At 46.0% G+C, this 27,113-nt stretch overlaps 1 protein-coding gene and 1 pseudogene across 2 annotated transcripts; both read right to left on the bottom strand.

Annotated features, from left to right (window-relative positions):
• Positions 1 to 2,461: 2,461 nt before the first annotated feature.
• LHFPL5 (LHFPL tetraspan subfamily member 5) lies at positions 2,462 to 18,271 on the bottom strand. Of its 2 annotated transcripts, XM_029945394.1 has the most exons (4): positions 17,762 to 18,271; positions 11,211 to 11,447; positions 6,731 to 6,757; positions 3,604 to 3,735 (listed from the first exon to the last, which is right to left on the bottom strand). In XM_029945394.1, the coding sequence occupies exons 1-3, from the start codon at positions 18,171 to 18,173 to the stop codon at positions 6,747 to 6,749; spliced, it is 660 nt and encodes a 219-aa protein (XP_029801254.1). In that variant the 5' UTR covers positions 18,174 to 18,271; the 3' UTR covers positions 3,604 to 3,735; positions 6,731 to 6,746. The 2 variants fall into 2 exon arrangements, with proteins under 2 accessions (XP_029801255.1, XP_029801254.1); XM_029945395.1 differs by lacking the exon at positions 6,731 to 6,757 and having other exon boundaries at positions 2,462 to 3,721.
• Positions 18,252 to 21,157, bottom strand: LOC115295220 (annotated as a pseudogene).
• Between the last annotated feature and the right edge of the window lie 5,956 nt (positions 21,158 to 27,113).

Below are 27,113 nucleotides of genomic sequence, written 5' to 3'. Positions count from 1 at the left end.
AATTCCCGTATGACCCAGCTGGGGATCTACCCAGGGGATTCAGAAGTGCTGATGCATAGGGGCACATGTACCCCAATGTTCACAGCAGCACTGTCAACAATAGCGAAATCTTGGGAAGAACCTAAATGTCCATCAACTGATGAATGAATCAAGAAGATGTGGTATATATATTCAATGGAGTACTACATGGCAATGAGAAAGAATGAAATCTGGCCATTTGTAGCAAAACGGATAGACCTAGAGTGAGTCATGCTAAGCGAAATAAGTCAGGCAGAGAAGGACAGATACCATATGTCTGCAGTCATAGGTCTAACAGGAGAAACCTAACAGGGAACCAGGGGAAAAGAAAAGGGGTGGAAAGAGTTGGGGAGAGGGAGTGAGGCAAATCATGAGAGACTTTTCAATGCTGAGAACAAACTGAGGGCTGAAGAGGGAGTGGGGGAAGTAGAAGGGAGATGGTGGTGATGGAGGAGAGCACTTGTGGGGAAGAGCACTGGGTGTTATATGGAAACCAACTTGATAATAAACTATTAATTTTTAAAAAATGATTCCCACCACATTTGAACACCCTTGTGTATGTTCCCTCACTTTGAATGTGGCCTGGACTTTGTGACTGTTGTAACAGAGTAAGGCAAAAGTGACATACTACTTCTAAAATTGGGTTACGAAGGGCTGTGGCTGCTGTCTTCTGCGCCCTCTGTTGCTTTGTCTTGGAACTCTTTCTGGGGAAGCAAGCTGCCATGTGAGTAGCAGGATGGGGAGACCCATGTCCATCCTGCAGACGAGCACGGAGCATGGAGGCAGATCCTGATACCTTAGCTGCAGCCCCATGAGAAACCTTGAGGCAGAGACATTTCACTAACCCTTGTCAGATCTCTAACCCACAAAAACTGAAACGTTTTAAGTTCTATGCAGCAACATTACGGTAACTAAAACAGGGATGTAAGACAAAGCATTTACGATCTTCCAGTTAGCATCTCAGATCTGCCCAGGCCGAGTCCTTGCTGAAGTTTGGGCCTCACAACCATCCATACACTCCAGCCCAAGACACAGGGAAGCCAGAAATGAGAAAGGAGTAAGGCAACTTGGTTAGGTGCTGATTTTATTGATTTCTATACGCTTTCAAAGATGAGACTTAAGGTGCCCTTAGGAGTTTATGTAAAGATAAAGCCACTTGAGCTGATAATCAGTTACTAGGTTTTAACCAAAATCATTACTGTGACTGGAGAGGTTGAATTCTGAGTTTCTTTGAACATCGAGCCAAAGGTGAAATGCTGGGTGATCTGACTCATAAACAGATTTGCAGAGCCTTCCCCAGCGCTGGTTGTTAGTAAACCGACTCCTGCTTTGGTGACCCGTGCTATTCCTGGTGAGAGCAAGGTGCAGGCTACTGGCAGATGCACCTTAAGTCCCCCAGAAGCTTCTGTGGACCACCATGGGGGCCACTAGTGAGAAATCTTGAGAAGGTAGGTTTTTGAAATGTTTTTCAGGTGAAAAGTAAAATTATGAGAAATAAATCAATATAAGTAGAAAAGGCACAGAATTTCTCAAATTCTGTCATTCATCAAGTTTCCATAAAGTAAATGCCTGACTGAATTTCATCAACACGAAATATGAATGGGACTTTATTTTTTTAAGTAGGCTCCATACCCAGCACGGAGCTGAACGCAGGGCTTAACTCACAACCCTGAGATCAGGAGGCAGGTGCTTAACCAACTGAGCCACTAAGGTACCTCTAAATGTAATTGTTCTTTTTTTTTCTTTAATACTTCATTATTTTTTTTTAATTTTTAATGTTTTTTTATTTATTTTTGAGAGACAGAGAGAGACAGTGTGAGCAGGGGAGGGTCAGAGAGAGAGGGAAACACAGAATCTGAAGCAGGCTCCAAGCTCTGAGCTAGTTGTCAGCACAGAGCCTGACGCGGGGCTCGAACCCACGAACTGTGAGATCATGGCCTGAGTCGAAGCCGGACGCTTAACCGACTGAACCACCCAGGCGCCCCAATACTTCATTTTTTAAATGTTTTATTTATTTTTGATACAGAGAGAGCATGAGAGGGGGAGGGGCAGAGAGAGAAGGAGACAGAACCCAAAGCAGGCTCCAGGCTCTGAGCTGTCAGCACAGAGCCTGACGTGGGGTTCGAACACACGAATCTTAAGTCTCATTTTTAGTAGTTCCCATTACCAACAACAGGCTGGGTGCTCATTCCTAATCCATCTGAACTGTAGAAGAAACCTCACTGACAGGGTATGTTGTTGGTGCATTGGTTAAAAAGCATGCATCTGGCTGCTTTTTCTATTTTTTAATGTTTACTTTTGAGAGAGAGACAGACCATGAGCAGGAGAGGGGCACACACACACACACACACACACACACACACACACACACACACACAGAATCTGAAACGGGTTCCAGGCTCGGAGCTGTCAGCAGAGTCCAATGCGGGTCTCAAACCCACAAACCATGAGATTGTGGCCTGAGCCAAAGTCAGACGTGTCACCAACTGAGCCACCCAGGCCCCCATACCTGGCTACTTTTAAAAGGGGCAGCTGGTTGGCTCAGTCCATAGAGTGTGGGACTCTTGCCGAGGTCGTGAGTTCAAACCCCCATGTAGGAGGGTACTTAAAAAAAAAATGCCCTTACAAACCAGGAATGAGAAACTTTACAGTGTCAGTGACCGCTCCTTGATCAAATAACAAGATCCATTACAGATCCGTTCAGCGTTTACCTGCTCTCCTCTCCTTCAGCAGCCACGTTTTTTCTTTACTAAGTGAATTCTCAAGACCAGGAAAAATTACCTGCTCCTCAGGATTGTCCCCTTCAGATAATCAACAAACCCTGTTTCTAGGCACCATCTCCAGTCAGGGAAGAGCCTAAGGACCTGTCTTCATCTTGGCATTTGCTACAGGGAGGTGTTACCTAAATCGAGTTCCCCTCTGGAGGCTGGCAAAAGACTCACCATTAAGAGTGCCAAGTCCAAAGTAGTTTTTACAAGAAATGTAATCTATTACTAAAACAAATCACATGGACACAAGTAACAAATTTCTTAAGCAGGTGGCCAGTTCTGACCAGGTCGGAGTGGGCACTACGAGGGAGTGTAATGGGGCTCAAAGGGGAGAGAGTCAGTTTGTTCTCCTAAGTTTTTAGATCCTATGTTCACCCAGTCTTTACAGGACTTCCTGATAGATTCGGGTTCTGGCGGCCCCTCCATTCCTTACCCACATCTGATCATCAATAAAACAGTAAGAAAGAAGCAGAGGACCCCCTAAGCCTCAACCTGAAATGACCCGGCACGACAGCCACCTCTTCCTCAGCTGCCCTTTGAGAGCGGGTGACAGTGTCCAGTATGCCTTCAAAGGAACGTGTCCTCAGACTCTTGGAGACTCAGACCTGGGAAGCCTTGAGACCTGGATTCATTTAGCCCTCTCATTTGACACAGGAGAGGCCTCCAGGAGGTCCTGTGACCGCCGGTATGAAGAGGATATGAAGAGAACTGGGGCCGGCGGAAGAGTCCCGCCATCTTTGACGTGGGTCACCGCAGTTCTGCTCCACCAAAAGTGTTCTGTACACGGTAGGGTGTCTTGTCTCAGGGGAATGTCACGGTCTAATCCTACAGCCAAAGGCTTCCGACCATCAGGCCTATAGTAGCCAGGAACAGGGAAGCATGGAAGGAACAAGTCTTTATCACTGAAGAATTCGATTCCTTAATTTTCCATTGTCAGGAAATAGATGACCTGTGGTATTAAAAAAAAATGGCAAGAGTATGAAGTTTGACACTTTTAAAAAGCCAATCAAAACAAAATTCTCCATGCATGCTTACATTTTGATTCAGTCCTACCCAGACAGGCAAATTTCATTAGTGTATAATAGTATTCAACGTGCATCAAGCAAACACTCCAGTCTCTTAAAAAAATAAAATATTATTTTAAAAAAGCAATCTTGGGCAAGAACAAAGCTAAATGCATGATATCATGGCTCTCTGATTTCACACTATATTACAAAACTTGAAACAGTATGGTATTGGCATAAAAACAGACACCCAGATCAATGGGGCAGAGAGCCCAGAAATAAATGCATGCATCTATGATCAATTTATGACAAGCCATGAATACACAATGGAGAAAGGACAGTCTCTTCAATAAAAGGTGCTGGGAAAACTGGACCTTTACACCATACACAAAAGTTAGCTCAAAATGGATTAAAGACTCGAATATAAGACCTGAAACCATGAAACTGCTAGAAGAGAACATAAGCAGTAAGCTCCTTGACATAGATCGTGGCAATGATTTTTTTAACACCAAAAGCAAAAAAAAACAAAACAAAACAAAACAAACGACATGGGACTACGCAGAAAGCTCTGCCCAGCAAAGGAAACCATCAACCAATAAAAAAAGCAGCCTTCTGAATGGGAGGAGACATTTGCAAATCATATATCCAAAATAAAGAACTCATATAAATCAATAGCAAGAAAATAATGAGCAAAGGATCTGAATAGACATTTTCCCAAAGAAAACATACAGATGGCCAACAGGCACAGGGAAAGATGCTCGACATCATTAATTATCAGGGAAATGCAAATCAAAACCACAATGTCGCCTCACTCCTGTTAGAATGGCTATTATCAAAAAGGCAAGAAATAAGTGTTGGCAAGGTCGTGGAGAAGAGAGAACACTTGTGCACTGTTGATGGGAATATGAATTGGTGCAGCCACTATGAAAAACAGTATGGAGGTTCCTCAAAAGATTAAAAATGGAACTACCATATGGCCCAGCAATCCCACTTTGGGGTATTTATCCAAAGAAAACAAAAACACTAACTCAAAAAGATGTATACGTTCCCATGTTCATGGCAGCGTTATTTACAGCCTAAGTGTCCATCAGTGAATGAATACACTTAAAAACTGTGCTATATCAAGAGTGGCTGAGTAACTCAGTTGGTTGAGGATCCAACTCTTGATTACAGCTCAGGTCATGAGCCCAGGGTTGTGGGATTGAGCCCCACATCTGAGTGTGGAGCCTGCTTAAGATTCTCAATCTCTCTCTCTCTGCCCCTTGCTCACATGCTCTCACACTAAAATAAAAAAAATTTTTTAATTTTAAATTGGGGGCGCTGGGTGGCTCGTCGGTTAAGTGTCCAACTTCGGCTCAGGTCATGATCTCACAGTTCATGGGTTCGAGCCCCACATCAGACTCTGTGCTGACAGCTAGCTCAGAGCCTGGAGCCTGTCTTCAAATTCTGTGTGTGTGTCTCTCTCTGACCCTCCCCTGCTCATGCTGTCTCTCTCTCTCTCTCTCTCTCTCTCTCTCAAAAATAAATAAAACATTAAAATTAAAAAAAAAATTTTTAACTATGCTATAGAGGCTTCTGGGTGGCTCAGTTGGTTAAGCATCCAACTCTTAATTTTGGCTCAGGTCATGATCTCACAGTTTATGAGTTCGAGCCCCACTCCAGTCTGTGTGCTGACAGTGCAGAGCCTGCTGGGAATTCTCTTCCTTTCTCTCTCTCAAAAATAAACAAACATTAAAAACAACAAGGTCGCAGATACAGAGAGATAGGAGAAATGGGTAAAAAGACATAGAAGTGTAGTTACCTTAGATTCAGTAATTCTACTCCAGAATTTATCAACAGAAGCAACAAGCTATTATCTGTGAGAGCAATCTTAAATGGCTAACAACCAAGGTCTTGTTTAAATAGTACACCGCAGCTGCAGAGTTTGTGGCTTCAAAATACTATGATAATGAACACTGAAAAAAACATGAGGAAATGTTTACACTCTAACAGCTACTCAAAGTGTGGCCGTTTTGAGAAGCAGGTTAGGAACAGTGTCTGTGGCCACTGAATCGGAATTTGCATTTTAATAAGATTCCCAGGTAGACTGTATGTGTGCATATTAGAGTTTGAGAATCATCTAATAAGCGGCGGTGGGGAGTGGGCAATGCTAGTTTATAATTACTCAAATAAGCATATCTATGCGGGCCAGGACCGCAAGGTACTTTGACCAAATTAAAATCATTTAAATGGAGATGGCCCCGTCTGCCCCCACGAAGGGCCTCGCCTGCAGCAGGCCCTCAATAAATGACAGCTATTTGGAAGGTGATCCTATGACAGGGTTTTTTTTTTAATGTGTTTCTTAATATTCTTGTCAAATCACATTTTGGGAACTTAGAAGACAATTAAGGACATTGATATGTTGTGCTTCCTTTTCAACCAGACATTAAAATTAGTTCAAGTCACATTTTCCCTTTTGCTTCAGCTATCAGGAAACATAAAGCTAAAGGTAATATCAATACCGTAGTTCTCTTAGCCTAACTTTCTGGAATATTCATTTTCCTCTCTTTGACTTTTATTATTTTTTTAATTAAGTTTTCTATTTTTCTTACAGATCACTTAAAATCTTTCTGAAAATAAGGGCCCAGTTTACATGAATGGCTTCTAAACCGTCCGTTCTTGCTTACCAGGCTTCACAAAAGGATGAGTTTATGAAACCACTTGCCTGTTTTAAATTATTTCTTCCTGATCTTTTCCCACTTCTCAAGCAAGAGGTAAAAGAAGAGGGTCTCAGACGCCAGCTGGCTCCTGCCGGAGTCAGTGCTCCTCACCCCAGGCCCCCCCGCAGCCCCTCCACCTGGCCCAGCGGCCCATTCTGCCCGAGTCCGTAAGGAAATGGAAGCCACGGAGGCCACAGCCCTTCCAAAGGCACGCAGAGCCCCCAACAGTGGAATCACTCACCAGCACGTCAGCTGCATCAGACTTCCTCTGCAATGAAAAAGACAACATTATTTGTTTCCAACCAGGCCATGTTTTCAGGATAATTGCCTGCACACAACTCCCTCTCCAAACTAGATCAGATTTCTTCACTCTCAAGAAGGCTTGCATTTTTTTGTTGTTGTTCATGTTTATCAGTTTGTAATTCCATTTTGCACATGGTGTCCGTGACCAGATGGTAAGGTCCAGTTAGACCACTTCCCTCACAGCTGTACCCCCAGTGGCCGGAGGTGCCAGTGGGCACCTGGAGCACAGGAGCTGTTACTGGTGGGACAGATGATGATGTCAGAGGTAGAGATACTGGAAGAACAGAATGAGGAGAGAACTAATATTTATCAATTACCTGTATAACATGCAGGCATTGTTAGTGATTTATATATACTTTCTAACCCTTCACACAGTCTTTTTTTTTTTTTTTAGATATAATTCACTAAAACAATTTACTCAAAGTGTACAGCTTGGTGGGTTTCAGTGTAATCACTGGGTATCCAATCTAGACACCCATCACTGCTATCCAACTCTAGAACATTTCCATCATCCCAACAAGAAACCCTCTGCCCGTTATCAATTACTCCCAATTTCCCCCTCTTCACAGCCCCAGGCAACTACCAAAATCTGCATTCTGTCTCTACAGATTTGTCTATTCTGAACATTTTATATAAATGGGATCATACATTGGGTCACCCGGGTGGCTCAGTTGGCTAAGCGTCCAACTTTGGCTCAGGTCATGATTTTGCAATTCATGAGTTTGAGCCCCGCGTCAGGCTCTGTGCTAACAAAGCAGAGCCTGCCTGGTCCCTGCCTCTCTCTCTCTGCCCTTCCTTACTTGTGTACACACACATGCATACTGCCTTTAAATTTTGTTTTTAATTAATAACCTTTAAAAAAAATAGGATCATATAATATATGGTCTTTGGTGTAGGACTCCTTTCACTCACAATGTCTTCAGGGTTCATCCATTTAGTAGCAATTATCAGCACTGCATTCCTTTTTAGAGCTGAATAATATTGCACTGTGTAGATTTACACATATTGTTTATCCAGGTCATCGGCTGACGCACCTTTAGGTGGTTTCCACTTTTTGGCTTTCATGCTGCTGTGAACATTCATACACAAGTTTTTGTGTCAACATGTCTTCAGTTTTCTTGCATACATATCAAGGAATAAATTTGTGAGTCACATAGTAACTCTATGTTTAACCATTTGTGGAACTGCCATTCTGTTTCCTACAGCAATAGCACCATTTTATATTTTCACTACATGCGCGTTCCAGTTTCTCTACATGCTCACCAACACCTGTTCTTGTTCATCTTTTCTATCACAGCCATCTTACTGGGTGTGAAGTAATAGCTCGTTGTGGTTTTAATTTGCATTTTCCTAATGACTAATGATGTTAACTATCTTTTCATGTGTTTACTGGCAATTTTGGGTATCTTCTTTGGAGAAACGTCTATTCGAATCCTTTGCCCATTTAAAAAATTGGCTTATTTATATTTTTACTTATCAAGCTGAAGGAGTCTTTAATTATATCCTAGATATTAGAATTATGATTTGCAAATACATTCTCCCAATCTGTGGGTTGTCTTTCCTTCACTCTCTTGTTGATATCTTTTGAAGCACCAAAGCTTTCATTTTTTATGAAATCCAGTTTATATATATTTTTTTCCTTTGGTCACTTGTATATTAGGTGTCATGTCTAAGAAACCACTGCCTAATCCAAGGTTACAAAGATTTATACCTATGTTTTCTTCTAAGAGTTTTATAATGTTATATCTTACATTTAGATCTTTGATCCATTTTCAGTTAATTTTTATATATGAAGTGAGGTGGGCAGTCCAACTTCATTGTGTTTTTTTATGTTTACTTATATTTTAGAGAGAGACAGACAGGGTGAGAGCTGGAGAGGGGCTGAGAGAAAGAGAGATACAGAATCCAAAGCAGGCTCCAGGTTCTGAGCTGTCAGCACAGAGCCAAACACAGGGCTCAAACCCATCAATCGTGAGATCATGATGTGAGCCAAAGTCGGACACTTAACCAACCAAGCCACCCAGGTGCCCCCAACTTCATTCTTTTGCATGTAAACATCTCTGGTTGTTCTAGCACCATTTACTGAGAAGACTATTCTTTCCCTCCATTGAATGGTCTTTGCATCTTCCTTGAAAATCAGTTTGCCATATACGTTTGGGTTTATTTCAGGACTCTCAATGTTATTCCATTGATCTGATGTCTATCCTTGTGCCAGGACTCATTCTCTTCTGCCTCCTTAACCCTAAAAAAGTTATCAGCAACTATGTACTTGTGCAAGCTTTCATTTCTGCTTTCATTGTTTCGTTCATGTCACACAATAATGGAGGTGGCAAAACAGGAGTTAGTGTCCTGCTTTTTCCTGGAAAGCACCCTGAGGAAAGTGACTTGCAGGAACTGGAACTCAAATTCTGCCTTCCAGGGTGCCTGGTGGCTCAGTCAAGCGTCCAACTTCGGCTCAGGTCATTATCTCATTGTTCATAGGTTAGAACCCCGAGTTGGGCTCTATGCTGACAGCTCAGAGCCTGGAGCCTGCTTTGGATTCTGTGTCTCCCTCTCTCTCTTCTGCCCCTCCCCTGTTCACACTCTATCTCTGTCTCTCTCAAAAATAAACATTAAAAAACTCTTTTTAATTCTGCTTTCCTGACCCAAATTGTGCTTTGACAGTGGCATCAGCTACTTCATTAAGTAGTTAGATGTATTCAGAAAGGGTATGTGGGTGTTTCCTAGCAGGAAATAAACAAGAAGCCTTAATTAAATCCTACATGATAGTGAGGGAACTAAAATATGGAGAGACAAAAATCTGAAAAGGTTGAAACAGGTGCACGGTGTATGAAAGGAGAGAGACAAGGAAAGAGAGGAAAGCCAACTGACATTTTGATCAGTACATAAAGTGTCAGAGACAAAACCCATCTCTCCGAAAGAAAGCACTGTAAAGGGAATTATGCGAATAACATTTCTTTCCAGCTAAAAGAATCCCTTCTGAGAAGGAAAGAATGCAAATGAGTAATACAAAAACGTTCTCTGTGTGTTTCCAGATTTAAGGTTGGCCCTGCCTAGAGGCTAAAAGCTGAACGAGATGCCCGGCAGCTCCTGCAGAAACCTCCCTGGAGAGCCCTCCATCACTGGAGAAAGTCCTGATTGTGCAGATTTTGCTGCTGGACTCCCCACCTCACCTGTCCCCATGGGGTTGCTATGCAGATTAGATAAAGACGGCCCCCAGGACAAACCTTACATCACCTGCACCTGGAAAAGGCTCAGTAAATACGAGGGCCACTTCCCTTCCCTTTATGGGGTTTTCAAGGGACCCAGACCGTAAGTGTTCCCAGAACCTAGATGCTATCAGCCCCCTCCTTCAACAGGAAGATGCCCCTCTCTTCTCTCCTCCTTGGTCCAGCTCATTCTAGTAATTTGGCTTTCAGCTTTAATCCTACGTCTTAGGTGTGTGTCACTCTTCTTCTTCCACTTCCAGAGAAGGGTGGGATGTCTAATCAGTTCCTTAAGGAGAAGTGGTTCCTGGGCTGAGCCAGAGTCCGGTCAGCTTTGCCACCGCCCATCTGTGTACCCCTTGGGCACATCTCCCTTCCAGGCTTCAAGTTCCTCATCTGGGAAGCCATCCTTGGTCACAGGGGGCAAAGCAGTTTGCCTCTCTCTTCTAGTTCAGGTCAATGGGGTGAAGACTATGGGGAAAGTGGGCAATTTTGGATTCACAAGGGTCTGAGACAGGCTTTGCTCTATGACTAGGAGATAAAAGTTATGCCCTGAAAAAGCCCCTCAAGACAGGGGAAGAGCCCAAAGAGAGACAGGAGCAGAAAGTACCTTAAGCGGAGGAAAGGTTCATTTGGGAAGCAGTCAGAAAAGGCTGAAGTGCCATCCGGGCTTCACGTCCCTACAACTGACTCTTAGTGACTCAGGTAGGATTTGGGCAGAAGGAAATTGAAACAGGATGGCCTATGGAGAACCCCAAAGCTATTCTAACTCAAGGGACCGCCCACCGTCTGCGTTCCAGGAGCTGTCACATCTGCCCCTCACCTACCTTTCTCTTTCTGCCCCAACAACTCAGCCCCTCTGTGACCAGCTATTCCTCTCACCACCACGCAGAGTCCAGGTGAACTTGGAGACCCAACCTCAGCACCACCTTCTATAGGAGGCCATACCTAGCTCCCCAGCCTGGATCAGGGTTCTCTCCCCTGGAGACCCTGAGGGAAGGCAGGAGGACACCCTTCTATCGCAGACCGCCTCTGCCACACAGGTCTGTCATCGTCTCATCAGCCGCCAGCTTACAACCCCCCCCTGGCTTTTGGCCTCTGGAACAAAGCCTCTGTCCAGTTGGTCTTGGTGTCCCCAACCCCTGGTCAGGGATCTATCCTCTGGTGATAGGCTGAGGGGAAGCTACACCTCTTTGAGGGAGGGCAAGTTACCTTTTCCATCGGCCTTGTAGTCATCAGGGAGGAGCTTGTCCTGCCGGTAGCCCAGCACGAAGGCCAGGAAGGAGAGGATGAGGGCGTCTCCGATGCTGAGGATGGCCAGCATGAAGGCCCAGCGGATGGTGCACTGACCCAGCGTGTACTTGCCCGTCTGCTCCCCACACATGCGTCGCACCTCACTTGAGTCCCAGCCATCCGGGTAGACCAGGCAGCCGATCATGAGGCCTGTGGCTGACGGGGGGAGGGTGCAGATGGTGTCAGGCCGGCTGTGCTCAGTCTGCTACCGCCTGCCTTACGCTCCTGCCACTGTGTCACTCTTCCCACCTCCTTGAGAGGTGTGGGGTGGCTCCTACCATCGTTCTAGTAGAGCACAGGGAAGAAAATTGAGGCTCCAAGAGTTAGAGGGGCTTGCCTTCGGTCGGGATAGAGGTAGAATGCAGAGCTCCTTGGCCCAGGATTCTGCCATGGCACCAGGTGATCCTACCAGGCCCTCAGCCCTGCCCCTCATTTAGGACTTGATGAGGCACTGGCTACTCTAGTTTCAACCCCCTCCAAAATCTGGTCTCGACCCTGAGAACTCATCACTCCTAAGATGTATATTTGTTTATGCTCTGATATCTCTGAAATAATAAAACTTCAGGCCATGGTTTGATTACAAGTACTTTTTCTTTTGGGGGCACCTGGGTGACTCAGTTAAGTGTCCCACTTTGGCTCAGGCCATGATCTCATGGTTAGTGAGTTCGAGCCCCACATCAGGCTCTGCGCTGACAGCAAGAGCCTGCTTGGGATTCTCTGTCTCCTTTTCTCTCTGCCCCTCCCCTACTCACTCACTCTCTCTCAAAATAAATAAATTAACTTTAAGAAAGAGTATTTTTCCTTTTTACACCACATAGAATAATGGTAGGTCCTACAACTTGGGAATCTTAGATTTAATGAAAACACAAAATTTTCCAGCCCCTTCTCTGGCTGCCTCCTTCACGAACCTTTCATTCAAGCAATTAGGTCTCTTCGTCCTAACGCAGTACATAACACTGTAGTTGTCCATAGTTCCCTAAATTTAAGAATCCCCTGGAATATTTGTTTAAAATGCTGATCCCCAGGCCAGGGTGGGCTCAGGAATCCCTCTTTTTTTAATTTTTTACTTATTTTTGAGAGACAGAGAGAAACAGAGTGTGAGTGGGGAAGGGACAGAGAGAGAAGACACGGAATCTGAAGCAGGATCCACACTCTGAGCTGTGAGCATGGAGCCCAGTGAGGCTCAAACTCACAAGCTGTGAGATCATGACCTGAGTCAAAGCCGGCCACCCAGCTGACTGAGCCACCCAGGTGCCCCTGGAATCCCTGTTTTAAAAATCATTCTTTCAGGTAATTCTCTCACTAGGAAAATTGGGAAATACTAGACCAGACTGCCTGGATTTCAAGCCCAGCTATGTGACTCAGAGCAAGCTACATAAGCTTCTTTGGCCTCAGTTTCCCATCTATAAAGTGAGGGATACGAGTAGTCCCTACCTGTGTGGATTGCAGCGAGGTGCCAACAAGTGAATACTGGAAAAGTGCCTGGCACATGCTTAGAGCTTCATGAGCATTAGCTACAATTATCCCATGCTTTCATTGACTTAGAATTTACAGGCAAAAAACTTTCCCCACTTTCTCCCCACTTCTCCCCGGCCCTCCCACCAAGGACCACCCTGCCTTAGCTGCACAGATAAGTGACATGATCCTGGGAGTCGACCAAGGCCAACCCCAAGGATGACCATCATGTATGCAGGGGTGCCTTCCATTCTCTGTGCCACTTTCCGAGTCTTCACCTTCCTTCCACAGGCCTGGAGGCTCTTCAGTTCCGAGGCTGTGCCCTGGCCAAGAGCACGTCCAGGGAGCACCTCCCAGGACCCAGTTACCGACCTCAGGCTCAGCTTACACTTGCAAGGAAGGTCAGCAGGTCAAACAAATGCATAGTTACGTATAAAGACCAGGATCCCACCTTCCCGCCTACATGTACCAACTCTCCTTTGATTTTACATGGGACAAGCTAATGCATATAAGCTTATAGGTTTTGTAGGTCCAAAATAATTCATGTACCCTTTCTCTTTTGGTTTTTTTTGTTTTTTTTTTAATTTTTTTTAATGTTTTATTTATTTTTGATACAGAGAGAGACAGAGCATGAGAGGGGGAGGGGCAGAGAGAGAAGGAGACACAGAACTGGAAGCAGGCTCCAGGCCCTGAGCTAGCTGTCAGCACAGAGCCTGACGCGGGGCTCGAACCCATGAACATGAGATCTGACCCGAGCCGAAGTCGGAGGCCCAACCGACTGAGCCACCCAGGCGCCCCTACCCTTTCTCTTTTGATCCTGACAACAGTTCTGTACAGTAGGCCATGTATTAATATCCCATTTTACAGATTAGAAAACTGAGGTCACACCCAGTCATTCAGCTAGGGCAGAGTCAAGACCTGAACACATGGCTCCTGGCTTTGTTTTTTTTTTTTTTTTACCTCAAAGTTAATTCCCTAAACTCTCAGACTGAGATCACTCCAAAGAGCTGAATGTATTTAGTGCTGACATTTCAGACTTAGTGACAAAATGAGAAGTGTTTCAGGAAGATACTTGGCCTAGGGGAGGGGAAACTTTCCCAGAGCTCTTTGGTAAAACCTGTGGCCTTCCCCAGTTGGTGTAAGACCAGTGTTTGGTGCCAACCATGGCCCCTACCTTAACGGGGTGGGGGAGCAGAATAGGTCCAGAGCTGCCCTTCTGGACTCTCCATTCTCCCTATCTCCTTCGCTTGGCCCTTTCTCCTTCCATAGCACCTCTGGAAAATAGCCCAGGGCCTGTAACCTGGAAACACATTGTTACAATGGGTGCCATGGCCCTCTGTGAGCACCTGACCCATCCACCTGGGCACAGTGGGGGGCAACTCCATTTGTAATGTCTTAGGGCTCCAAAGCAGAGGCCAGCATGGCATCCTCAGTCAAGTTTACTTACCCTTTCTGACTTCCATTCTCTCATTTGTAAAATAAGGATAATACCACCTGACTCATAGTGGAGTTATGAGGATTAAGTGTGATCATGTATAGAAAATGCTCACTGTAGGGGTGCTTGGGTGGCTCAGTTGGTTAAGCGTCTGACTCTTGATTTTGGCTCAGGTCATGATCTCATGGTTCATGAGTTCCAGTCCTGAGCCATGCTCTGTGCCGACAGTGTGGAGCCTGCTTGAGATTCTTGTCTCCCTCTCCCTCTCCCTCTCTCCCTCTCTCTCTCTCTCTCTCTCTCTCTCTCTCTCTCTCTCTCTCTCTGCCCCTCCTCTGCTTGCGCTGTCTCTCTCTCTCTCTCTCTCTCTCTCTCTCTCAAAAATAAATAAAGATTTAAACAAACAGAAATAAAGAAAATGTTTACTGTGGTGTCTGGCACATGGTAAGCAGCCAATTAAATCAGTTGTTGCTTTTATTATTGGCACTGAGGTCAGATGGAAGTGCCCTCAGGGGATGTGAATGTCATTAAAGCTGTTCACTAATATTTCCGGCAGATAATGTATTAGGTTTCCTTGTTCCCTTTTCAAGTTGGGCAAGGCCATAGACTTCCCTTAGACAACAACATACGAGGGGAAATGTGTGCGTTTCCAGACCACAGCATTTAACTGCTGGGGAGAGACATTCCAGGGCTCCCTTTCCCTCTGCAATGATGACAGCCAGGTGATAGCTGGTCCCCATCAGCCTGGGTTCGTGAAGAGAACAGTGAGAGCAGAACCCCCAACTGATCCTCACTGAGCACGTGCCACCAGCAAAAAATAAACCTTTGCTTTAAGCCACTAAGATTTGGGAGTTTTTTTTGCCACTCACCCATCCTATTTCTGTGTTTTTCATATTTGCTGAGCACCTATTATGTGGCAAGCACCATACAAGGTGTTTTACATGCATTATGCATCCCATCCTCACAAGAACCTTGTGATGGAGGTACTGTTGTTACATCCTACAGATGAGGTCACCAAGACTCAGAGACAAATAACTTGCCCTACCTGTGTTTCTAGGAGCTGGAACCACACACAGCTTCTACCAGGCATTCAGAAGTTCATTTACCATTGTTTGTTTTATTTTTAACAGTTATTTGCGTTTGAGAGACAGAGACAGAGTGTGAGTAGGGGAGGGGCAGAGACAGAGGGAGACACAGAATCTGAAGCAGGCCCCAGGATCTGAGCTGTCAGCACAGAGCCTAACGTGGGGCTTGAACTCACGAACTGCAAAATCATGACCTGAGCCAAAGTCGGCCGCTTAGCCAACTGAGCCACCCAGGTGCCTCCAATTAACATTGTTAAACTACAGCCCCACACTGCCCCAGTCACCAACTCTCTTTCCTTTCTCTTATTCCCTTCCCTGGGCTCAGGCTTCTTGGCAAAGTTAAACTAATTGGTTTAGGGATCTTCAAATGGCTGCATCTCCCAGCTGCTGACTGCAAAACAGACCCCTCTTCATTCCTCCCTTTGGCTCATCTTCCATCCCCAGCACCAATGGATGGAACATGACACCACCTTCGCTCTCCCCCAGCGTAAATGTTTCATGGGATGGCATCTGGCCACCTCTGCTATCAGTGTCTCCAGCTCCATGACCCAGATAGGGTCTAACTCAAATGGCCTGATGACGCCTCCCACCCACAGGCCCTCCCAAGCACTTCCCAGCAAATGGCGCGGCTGCAGGGCATTGTGGGAGGGGGCAGTGTGGAGAATGAGAGGAATGGTTGTGTTTCCTGATTCCATAGCTCTGATATGGGGGACCAGCTGGTAAGCACACCAAGGTTCATTCTACTCCTTTTTGTCACAGAACCGTCGAAACTGCATTCCTCCTCCTTCTCCCCACCGCCCACCAAGATTTACCTCAGCCGTGCCACAGCCTCTCGCTCATCATCCAGAGAGACCAGAGGAGAGGGAGGTGGTGGGCGGTTGCAGAGGCAGCTCTGGAGCCACGTGAGTAGCCTGAGTACGAGATTTGGAATCAAAGGTTCTGTCCATCACTACCTGTGCTAAAAGACAAGCTACCCACTAGGAGCCTTATCTATAAAATAAGAGGAATACCCACCTCACTAGGTAGAGATGGGGCTCCTCCAGATGGTGGATGTGAAAGTGCTTTGTAAGCCATTATACTCATGTAAATGTGTGGCTCAATAAAAGTGAGTTTGGAATACATCTAGTTTCTTGGAACCTGACGCCTTAACTCTCCTTGGTCCTTAGCTGTTGGTTGATCTGCTATAGCCTAGCCAAGCCTTTTCCTCTTTCTCAGCCCCAGATTCCTCATCTGTAGTGGCGGTGGGGGGTACCTACAGCTCTCTGAGATCCCCTCCAACTCTGACAGAGTCTTGAGTCTATGTGTTTGGTTGTCTGGGATTCCAATCCCTGCTCCATTCCCCCTCTTATGGGTAGTACTGCTTCGCATTCTGACCAACGGTGTCAAGACCATTTTTTCTCTAGTCTGCAGTCCCAGCACTGCCCTTGGGCATCTCCCTAGAATGGGCAGTCTATGCATGGTCCTTGGGGTGGGAGGGGACCAAAGGATGCAGGAAAAAGCCTTAGGCCATCTCTTTCTGGGCTTTATTTTTTTAATTTTTTTATGTTTTTTATTGATTTTTGAGAGACAGAGAGAGAGAGACAGCACGAGCAGGGGAGGGTCAGAGAGAGAGGGAGACACAGAATCCGAAGCAGGCTCCAGGCTCTGAGCTAGCTGTCAGCACAGAGCCTGATGCGGGGCTCGAACCCACGAACTGTGAGATCATGACCTAAGCTGAAGCCAGACGCCTAACCAGCTGAGCCACCCAGGCGCCCCTCTTTCTGGGCTTTAGAGGAGAACAGGACCAGCCAGCCCAAGGACTGAAAGGTCTGCCTGGGTCAGGAGCAAGAAAAAGGGGCGGGGAAGGCCTGCTTCTGGGCACCGTAAGTAGCCACTTACCCCACATAATATTTTATTTATTTAATTTGTTTAATTTTATTTATTTATTTTGAGAGAGACAGAGAGAGCAAACAAGGGAGGGACAGAGAGAGAAGAGAGAGAATCCCAAGCAGGCTCCGCACTGTCAGTGTGGAGACCGGTGTGGAACTTGAACTCATAAACCATGAGATTGTGACCTGAGTGGAAACCAAGAGCTGAAGGCTTAACCAATTGAAACACCCAGGTGCCCCCTCCCCACATAGTTTTAAAAGATCCTAGAGGGTGCCTGGGTGGCTCAGTCAGTTAAACATCAAACTTCAGCTGAGGACATGATCTACAGTTTGTGGTTTAGAGCCCTGAATGGGGCTGTGTGCTGTGAGCTCAGAGCCACTTCAGATCCTCAGCTCACCACCCGCCCACCCCTCCCCTGCTCATGCTCTCTCTCTCTCTCTCTCTCTCTCTCTCAAATAAATAAAAACATTTAAAATTTTTTTAATTAAAAAATTAAATCTTTGAAAAAAATAAAAATAAAGGGGAACAGCTGAGAAGGAGACCCAGAGCCTCCACAGAGAGTGGAATGGTGCAGCTTCCCCTGTGGCCTGGTGTGGGCCCCTGCCCGCCCTCCCATTAATCCTGCTCACCTGCAGCCAGCTGCATCCAAGCGCAGATCTTGTAGACAGTGGCCGTGTTACAGACGAAGAAGAGGCTAAAGCAGATGATGGAGCCAATGATGAGGAACATGGCCAAGGCCACAAAAAACATGGCAGTCTTGAAAGCTCTGGAGGGAATGGAGGAGAAGTCCAGCGGGCCACCCTTGCAGATGAGCTCAGAGGACAGCACGTTGCCCACACAGTAGGAGAAAAGGCCGAAGTAGCCTGCCTGGGGTGTGTTAACGCTGTCACCAATCCAGTAGGGCTGGATAAAGAGGGCCATGACAAGTACCGAAAAGCAGATGGTGAGTGTGCCCCACATCACACCCACAGCCCTCGAGTTGCGCACATAGTTGGTGTGGTAGATCTTGGCTGCCTCCTGGGCAGGCAGCAACTTCACCATGGTGAGGATGTAGGCCCTGGGCTGGGGTCTTGTGGGCTGTAAGCTAGTGACTTTGTAGACAGAAAAGCCTAGAAGTGAGTCTGTCCTAGGCTGGGTTTGGGAACGAGGCTGAGGTCAGGGCACAAGGTGAGAGTCCCTCGAAGGTAGAATAAGACAAGGACGGCAACCTTGGTTTCTTCAGAGGAAGCTTGTCCAGATGCCGTTGTCCCTTCTAGCCAGGCTGTCTCCAGTCTCCTGCCTCCTCTCAAGCCTGCCAGGGTCTCGGGCCTGCTGGCGCCGCCCTGCCCCTCCCCGCTTTCCTGCTCTCGGAGCTCCAGAGAGCTCCGCCTCTTCGCCGCGGCCCGGCCCCTTCCTCCTCCCTTCTCCGAGTCGCTGCTTCAGCACCGCGGCCAGCTCCTCTGGACTCGGATTGGTGGAGGGTCGGAAACAAGACTTGGCCCCGGGAGCGGAGCGCGAGGAGCTCCTGGCCCGCCCACCGTGCACTCCCGCCTCAGGGAACTGAGACCTCTCTTCACCCTCCTCAGTGGGAGGGGGCGACAAAAATGGAGAGGGTGGGGGTGCCGCTGTCACATTCCTCCCGCTCAATTCCTGCTGCAAAACCAAAACCTCTTCTTGAACACTGTCCCCTCCATCCCATCCAACCCTGCCCTGGCTCCCTAGTCGCCCTCTCAGAAATCCCAATACCGTGGAGTCCAGCAAAACTTTGTCTGATTGTGTCTTCTGGTCACTGTTTTCTGGTCCATATGGTTTCTCCTCAATCAACAATTACTATGCACCTACTACTTGCTAAGTCCTATGTTGGAGAATGTCTTCCCTAGGCAACACCACAGAGATAAAAGAGGGTCCCTGCCCTCAAAGACAGTGAGGCATTTACATACATGTATATCCGTAGATATATTTGCAATGCAGACTGATAGTGCTATATAAAAAAAAAAAAACTACAAAGAACAGCAAAGGACAATACTTCTGAGGCCTTCCAGACTTTAATATATTTTTTAAATGTTTATTTTTGAGAGAGAGAGAAAGAGAGAGAGAAACACACAGAGGGTGATGGGGGAAGGGCAGAGAGAGGGAGACACAGAATCTGAAGCAGGCTCCAGGCTCTGAGCTGGCAGCACAGAGCCGACGCGGGGACTAGAACTCACTGACCACAAGATCATGAATTGAGCCAAAGTCAGATGCTTAACCAGGTGTCCCTTAACATATGGTTTGTTCAATACAATATCTTTCTCTGTTTATATGTTTTCGTTGCATATTTCTTTTTTCCCCCTTCTTTTTCAAAATATGTGTTTCTCATGACTGTATAGGTAAATCATGTTTGGTATAGAGATATAGGAAGATTCAGGAAAGCTACATAAAAGAATATAAATCACTCATAGCCCCAGTATTGAGAGCTAAGGAGAGCCAGGATTATCTTAAAAACATGGACTTAAGGGGTGCCTGGGTAGCTCACTCAGTTAAATGTCTGTCTCTTGATTTCAGCTCAGGTCATGATCTCACCATTCATGAGATCGAGCCCCAAGCTTGTCCTCATGCTGAGTGTGAAAACTCCTTGGGATTCTGTCTCTCCCACTCTCTCTCTCTGCCCCTCCCCTGTTCATGCCCTCTCCCTGTCTCTCAAAATAAATAAACATTTTTTTAAAAAACACATGGACTTTGGCTTTAGACGGATCTGGATTGAATTAGCCACTTACTTGCTATATGACTATCTGTGGATTTAACCTCCTAAGCCTCAGTTTCTTCAACTATAAAATGGGGAGGGGGCGTCTGAGTGGTTCAGTTGGTTAAGCATCCGACTCTTGATCTTAGCTTAGGTCTTGATCTCAGCGTGGTGAGTTCAAGCCCCACATCGGGCGTGGAGCCTACTTTTAAAATATATGGGGAGGATAATAGTTCCTATCACCTAAAGGTTAAGGTAAAATAACACACGGCAACTGTTTGACAGAGGAACTCACATATAAAAGTACTCAAAATGTTTATCATTATTATTTTAAACTTTTTTCTTTTAAAAAAATTTTTAGCATTTTACTTTATTATTGAGAGATAGAACATGAGCATGGGAGGAGCAAAGAGAGGGGGAGACACAGAATCTGAAGGAATCTTCAGGGTCTGAGCTGTCAGCACAGAGCCCGACGCAGGGCTTGAACTCAAAAACCATGAGATCATGACCTGAGCCAGAGTCAGACATTTAACCGACTGAGCCACCTAAGTGCCCCTAAAAACGAATTTTTTTTAATGTTTATTTACTTTTGAAGGAAAGAAAGACAGAGTGTGAGCAGGGGAGGGGCAGAGAGAGAGGGAGACACAGAATCTGAAACAGGCTCCAGGCTCTAAGAGCTCAGAGCAGAGCCCGATAGGGGGCTTGAACTCACGAATCGCAAGATCATGACCTGAGTTTAAGTTGGTAGTTTAACGGACTGAACCACCCAGGAGCCCCTTTCATTATTATTACCTCTGTTAACATTTTCGTGTATTTCCCTCCTTCTGCATATACTGCTTTATACAATTGGACAATTTAGTATCCAATTTTTTTTACATAGCATTATACCATTAATATTTTCTCATATTATATTTTTTCAAAAATATGGTTTTAATGTGTGTAATATAATCATTAAATCATTTAATTGTTTACTCATTTCCCCTTTTTAGAGTATTTTAGCAGTTTCCTGTTTTTCACTAGTAAAACCCCCCCAAACCCTGTCTTGAACCTATTTGTGCCAATGCCTGCACTTCCTCTTTCTCTGAAATCTCTTTGGTTTTGTGACCAGTCTTGCCATCAGACTGGAAGGTCGCTGAGGGCACAGCCTGTGTGTTCACCATCAGACTGGCAACTTCCCGAGAAACGGACTGTGTCTTCCCCCACTCAGAGAAGGCTCTAGGCTGGTGAACCACCTGTCCAGCCTGCGCAGCACAACTTCCTCTTGCCTTGGGAGCAGCCTCTCCTGCTTCCCGAGGTTCTGGTGAGACAGCCAATCATAGGGCATGCAGACTCCAGAGACAAGGATGGGCGGGTGACCCAAACTAGGCCATCAGTCTCTCCCTGGAGAATCTGCACTTGATCTTAGCCAAAAGGCTGAGAAGTAATTCTCCCCTGGAGAATCTGAATTGGTGGTAGATTGACAAAAGGGAAAAAAGCTATCGCTTCATCAGGCCTTGGCAACATCCTTAAGAAACAATCCATGAGCTCCTGCTACTGGCAGCTTCAGACACACCCTGATTCCCTGTCTGCCCAAGACATTGCCCTGCTCCTCCTCCAGCTCTGTGACCCACCCAGCAGCCTCCTATTTCCTTCTTTTTTTTATTTGATTAGCCACAGTAGGCTTTGGCCGTGGGCACCTAAGAGCCCTAACTGATCCAAACATCGTCACCAGGAAGAGGGCTTCAGGCAAAATGCTCTAAGATTTCTTTTTATGTTCCATGGCACACAGAAGGGAAATAGGTAATAAAATTGTCAGCTGTGAACACAAGAGATCACACGCCCTCTGAGGTTCAAGTTCTGGGAGCCAAGAGGCTTTGGTCAAAACAGATTTTTAAAAAAAGGTTCTTTTGGACATTTATTTATTTTTGAGAGACAGAGAGAAACAGACCACAAGTTGGGTAGGGGCAGAGAGAGAGGGAGACACAGAATCGGAAGCAGACTCCAGGCTCTGAGCTGTCAGCACAGAACCTGATGCAGGGCTCGAACCCACAAACTGTGAGATCATGACCTGAGCTGAAGTCAGACACCTAACTGACTGAGCCACCCAGGCGCTCCCAAAACAGATTTAAAGGGAATGAAGAAAGGGTGCCTGGCTGGCTCAGTCTGTAGAGAATGTGACTCTTGGTGGAGGGGTTGTGACTTTAAGCACTATGTTGGGCACAGCACCTACTAAAAATAAATAAATAGGAGCACCTGGGTGGCTCAGTCAGTTGAGCATCTGACTTTGGCTCAGGTCATGATCTCACGATTTGTGAGTTTAAGCCCCACATCAGGCTCACTGCTGTCAGCCTATCATCGCAAAGCCTGCTTCAGATCCTCTGTCTCTCTCTCTCTCTCTCTCTGGCCCTCCCCTGCTTACACTCTGCTCTCTCTCTCAAAAAATAGATAAAAATATTTAAATAAATAAATAAATAAATAAGAAGAATGAAGAACTTAGGAACACAGAGTGAGGTGACTGCTTATAATGGCACTGAATAATATCAAGCAAGACAAGCTCAAATATCTAGATTACTGACTCAATAAATAAAATGAGGGTTACCTGACTGGCTCAGTCAGAGGAATACACAACTTTTGGTCTCAGGGTTGTGAGTTCAAGCCTAATGGTGGAGGTAGAGATTACTTAAAAATACAATCCTTAATAAATAAGTCAAGGGGCACCAGGGTGACTCAGTCAGTTAAGTGTCCAACTCTTGATTTTGCTTCAGGTCATGATCTCATGGTTCATGAGATCAAGCCCCCATCAAACTCCATGCTGACAATGCAGAACCTGCTTGGGATCCTCTCTCTTTCCCTCTCTCTCTGCTCCTCCCTCACTCAGGCATGAGTATGCTCTCTCTCAAAATAAACAAATAAACATTTAAAAAATGTAAGTCAAGACCTTTATGTGCATGGCTCCAAAAATTTGTTAAATCCTTTTGCTATAAGGCATAGGGCCATTAAAATAAGATTTTACTGAGCCTGGGTGGCTCAGTTGGTTGAGTGTCTGACTTCGGCTCAGGTCATGATCTCATGGTTCATGAGTTCAAACCCCACGCTGGGCTCTGTGCTGACAGCTCAGAGCCTGGAACCTGCTTCAGATTCTGTGTTTCTATCTCTCTCTGTCCCTCCCCTGCTCGTGCTCTATCTTTCTCTCTCTCAAAAATAAATTTAAAAACATTTAAAAAATTTTTAAGTCTATTGAAGTGAAAAAATAAAAACAAAATAAGAACAAAAGCAAACAAACAAAAATGAAAAAAAGCAGCAATGCCAAGCCCTGGTGAGGATGGGGAGAGCAGTTGGAATGTTTATACGTTGCTGGTAGGAAGGCCCATTGGTTCAGCCCCTTTGGGAGACAGTCTGACATCTTTTAGAAACTGAAACAAACATGTGCCACAAGACTCAGCCCTCTCACTTCTAAATATTTGTCCCAGAGAAATGAAAATGTACACACATACAAAAACCTGTACACGGATATGTATACACAGCTTTTTAAAAAAAAATCCTTTAACATTTAGTTTTGACAGAGACAGTACACGAGTCGGGGAGGGGCAGAGAGAGAAGGAGACACAGAATCCGAAGCAGGCTCCAGGCTCTGAGCCGTCAGCACAGAGCCCGACGCTGGGCTTGAATTCATAAACCATGAGATTATGACCTGAGCTGAACTCGGATGCTCCACTGACTGAGCCACCCAGGCGCCCCCATACTTGAACATTTTAAAAGAGATTGCTAATGTTGGTAGGGTGCCAAATCCTAACTGTCCAGGAGACAGAGGGTGCTGATATATACATTGTGGAGAAGGAGTATGCATAGAGCTGAGCAATGCCTGGTCTCTCCTGACACTGTCATGTATGAGTGTAAAGGTTAACAGAAGGAACAAATTAATAAAGACTTCAGTAAGCCCAACACAGGGGCAGGCCCATCAAGGGCCCAGATACGTCAGGAATAGAAGGTCTGGGCCACTGCACAGCCTAAAGAACTCTCATCAGCAGAGCTGGCGATTAAGAGCAAGAGGAACGTGGGATCTGGGGCACCTGGCTGGCTCAGTCTGCAAGTATTGACCTCTTGCTCTCGGGGTTGTTAGTTTAAGCCCCACACTGGGTGTAGAGATTACTTAAAAATAAAATCTTTGTTTCTTTTTAAAGAAACTTGGAATGGAGGGTAGAGGATGAAAGTCGTGGGTCCTATCTACAGCCATGTGGCATCACCAGAAAGGGTGGCTTTAGTATCCACCCAGATTTTCCTCCTTGCTGTCCTACGTATACATTTATCTATCCTACCAAATCTCTTCTCTTTCCACTTTGATGATCAGTAACTTTACGATGTAGCCCCTAGGCTTCAAAATACTGAAACGTGATCATGACCAAATAAAAGAGGGGTCACGTCACACAGACATCCTGGACTCAGTGCTGGAGTGGTGACAGGTGAGACATTGGGCCACTTCCCTAATATTTTGGTCTGACACAGGGTAGTTAATGATGTTTGAAGAGAGCACTGACGAGGAGAAGGGATTATAAATATGGGGGAAAAGAAAGCACATGGTCGTTGACCACAGGGAGGGAGCACGCTAAGAGAACACATCCCCAATTCCAGCAGGACCAGAAGGATGAGATGGGACCAGGGACATCCTCAGAGTGGTCAGTGAGCACCCCGATCGTAAAGACCCCTGCCCCTGCTTCCTTGAAGCTTCTCTCATGCTCAATCCCACCATAGTCAGGAGAGAGGGGTGGTGTAAGGACGCCTCAAGGCTGACAATGAGGGCGTCCGGGAGGCTCAGTCGGTTAAGCGTCCGGCTTCGGTTCAGGTCAGATCTCATGTTCGTGGGTTCAAACCCCACATTGGACTCTATGCTGACAGCTAGCTCAGAGCCTGGAGCCTGTTTTCAGATTCTGTGTCTTCCTCTCTCTCTGACCCTCCCCTGCTCACACTGTCTCTCTCTCTCAAAAATAAAAATAAAACATAAAAAAAATTTAAAAAGAGACCTCCAACCTAAAAGTTGCTGAATGCCTCCCCTCAACACGATGGAGCCTGGACAATCAATTTGGAAGTCACAATTATTGTACACCCCAATTGTAATTTGAGTCTGCTTTTTGGGATTATATGTGTGCTAGGCGGCCACCATCAGAAAGGAGAGGGTATTCACAGAATCCTTCCCCTTTCTTCAGTAACAAAAACACACTCTATTTGGAGAACTGTCCCTCCCCATTTCATGAGGCCCAGCTGGGGCCGTCCGCCTCAGGGCTCTGCCCAGTGCAGATCATGCGTAGGGGGTTACTCCAGGCTTGCCACACAGCTAACCTTGGTCCAGAGCTGTGAGCCTCTTCCCAGAATGGAGCTGTGCATGTTTGTGGCTGACACAAGGGATGTGTAATAGGAATACAGGGGAGTTTCAGGTCCCAGAAGGGCAGTGGGACAGCCCTTCTGGGGCTGGAAATTTGTCAGAAGTCAGGGTATGGCTACTGCTGCTGCTTCCTGAATGGTTAGTCCATTCTTCCTCCCCTCTGCAAACCAGCTTTCTCCATTTCTTTTTTTTTTAAGTGTATTTATTTATTTTGAGAGAGAGAGTGAGAGAGCATGAGAGCATGAGTAGGGTAGAGACAGAGAGACAGGGAGAGAGAACTCAAGCAGGCTCCGCACTGAGTCTGTGGGGCTTGAACTCATGAACTGGGAGATCATGACCTGAGCTGAGATCAAGAGTTAGATGCTTAACCGACTGAGCCACCCAGGTGTCCCACTCCATTTCTTCATTAACACATCAGAAAACTGCCTTCCTGGGCTTCCCTAGGTCCAGGTTTCAGATCAGCTTGAAGGCAAGCTATTGGGCACAAGTTTACATCTCAGGAGAGGGGCTTGGGTCACGTGTCCAGCCCTTGTCTACTCCGTTGGGTGGGGAGAAAAAAGACAGGCTCATTTATTAGCACAGCTGCTGGAGGCCCACCCGTTTTGTCTGGGGAGGTCTTTGAGAATGTAGACCAGGAGACCCGGAAGAGACGCTGGCCACATTGCTAGGTCGACAGCCACTGTGCCCCAGCCTCACTCACCAGATGCCATGATACCACCTCAATCACCATCAACATGGTAGGACTTGACCGGAGAGAAACTTGCTCTTTTTAAAACAAAATTGAGGTACAGTCTCTACATTACATACAGTGAAATTCTCAAATCTTAAGCGAACCACTAGATGGATTTTTACATTCCCCAAATCAAGATTTAGAACAATTCCAACATTCCAGAGGCTTGCTCCTACCACCTTCCAGCCAATCCCCCACCCGAGGGTAAACCTGCAGATTTTTATCACCATAGTTTAGTTTTGCCTTTTCTTGAACTGCATGTAAATGTAATCACACAGTCTATGTTTTTGTCTATGGTTCTCCTCACTCAACATTATGCCTCTGAAGTTAATCTGTGGGGTTCCTTTTTGAAGGGGAAAAACACAATGCACAATACTCTTTAGACTGGGCAAGGGGTGGTTAAACCTTATGAGGTTTTGGTAAAAAAGAAAAAAATCTAATGTTTGCTTACATTTTGGAAGCAGAAACATGGGTCAAAGTTCTCTTTGCTGTTCTCTTCATTTGTGATGGAAAAAGACTCCATTCTTCCTCCTCTGGGAAGTTGGCTGTGACCAGCTGGAGATGCGACTGATGCATTTTTCGCAGCTCAGTTCACAGTTGGACATAGTTTCTCCAGTTCCTTCTCCAGCCTCCTGGCCTTGACTGGTGAAAAGGAAAGCACAGTTACCCTCCCTGTGGCTCAGCTCACAGGAGTATTGAGGTGAAGGGGGTGGGAGGTGACAGAGGGGCCAGGATGACCTCATGGAGGGGAAAAGTGGTTTTAAACACGGAATTCCATAAAAAGTAAGAGAGACTAGTGTTTCTTTAATCAGTGATACTTTTGTGTCAGGTTTCTCCCATTCTGAGTGTCTCCTAGCTCATTCCTCCAGCTGCTCCCCTCTATTCCACCCTCTAGTGCTGTAAGGGGGAGGGGTTGGGGGTTTACAAGGCCAGAGCACCTGATATTTGCTGGCACTCCCACATGCATGGTCTTATTCAATCCTGACCTTACAAAGGCGCCATCATCTTCCTTGGGTAGGTGAAGAAACTGAGGCTCAGATCACTTATAAATGTAAATTACTTGTCCAAGGTCACACGGCTAATGAGTGCTGAGTCTGGAATCCAAGTCAATCTGGATCAAAGCAGTGCTCTCTGCAACTGGATCTAGGGCCTCCACGGTGGGGCAGTCTTCCACCTCCCGGGATGCGATCCTTG

Source organism: Suricata suricatta, chromosome 7 (assembly GCF_006229205.1).
Source record: "Suricata suricatta isolate VVHF042 chromosome 7, meerkat_22Aug2017_6uvM2_HiC, whole genome shotgun sequence".
In the NCBI taxonomy this organism is placed as follows: domain Eukaryota; kingdom Metazoa; phylum Chordata; class Mammalia; order Carnivora; family Herpestidae; genus Suricata; species Suricata suricatta.
Note: the sequence above shows the minus strand (reverse complement) of the source record. Positions and strands in the feature narration are given on the sequence as shown.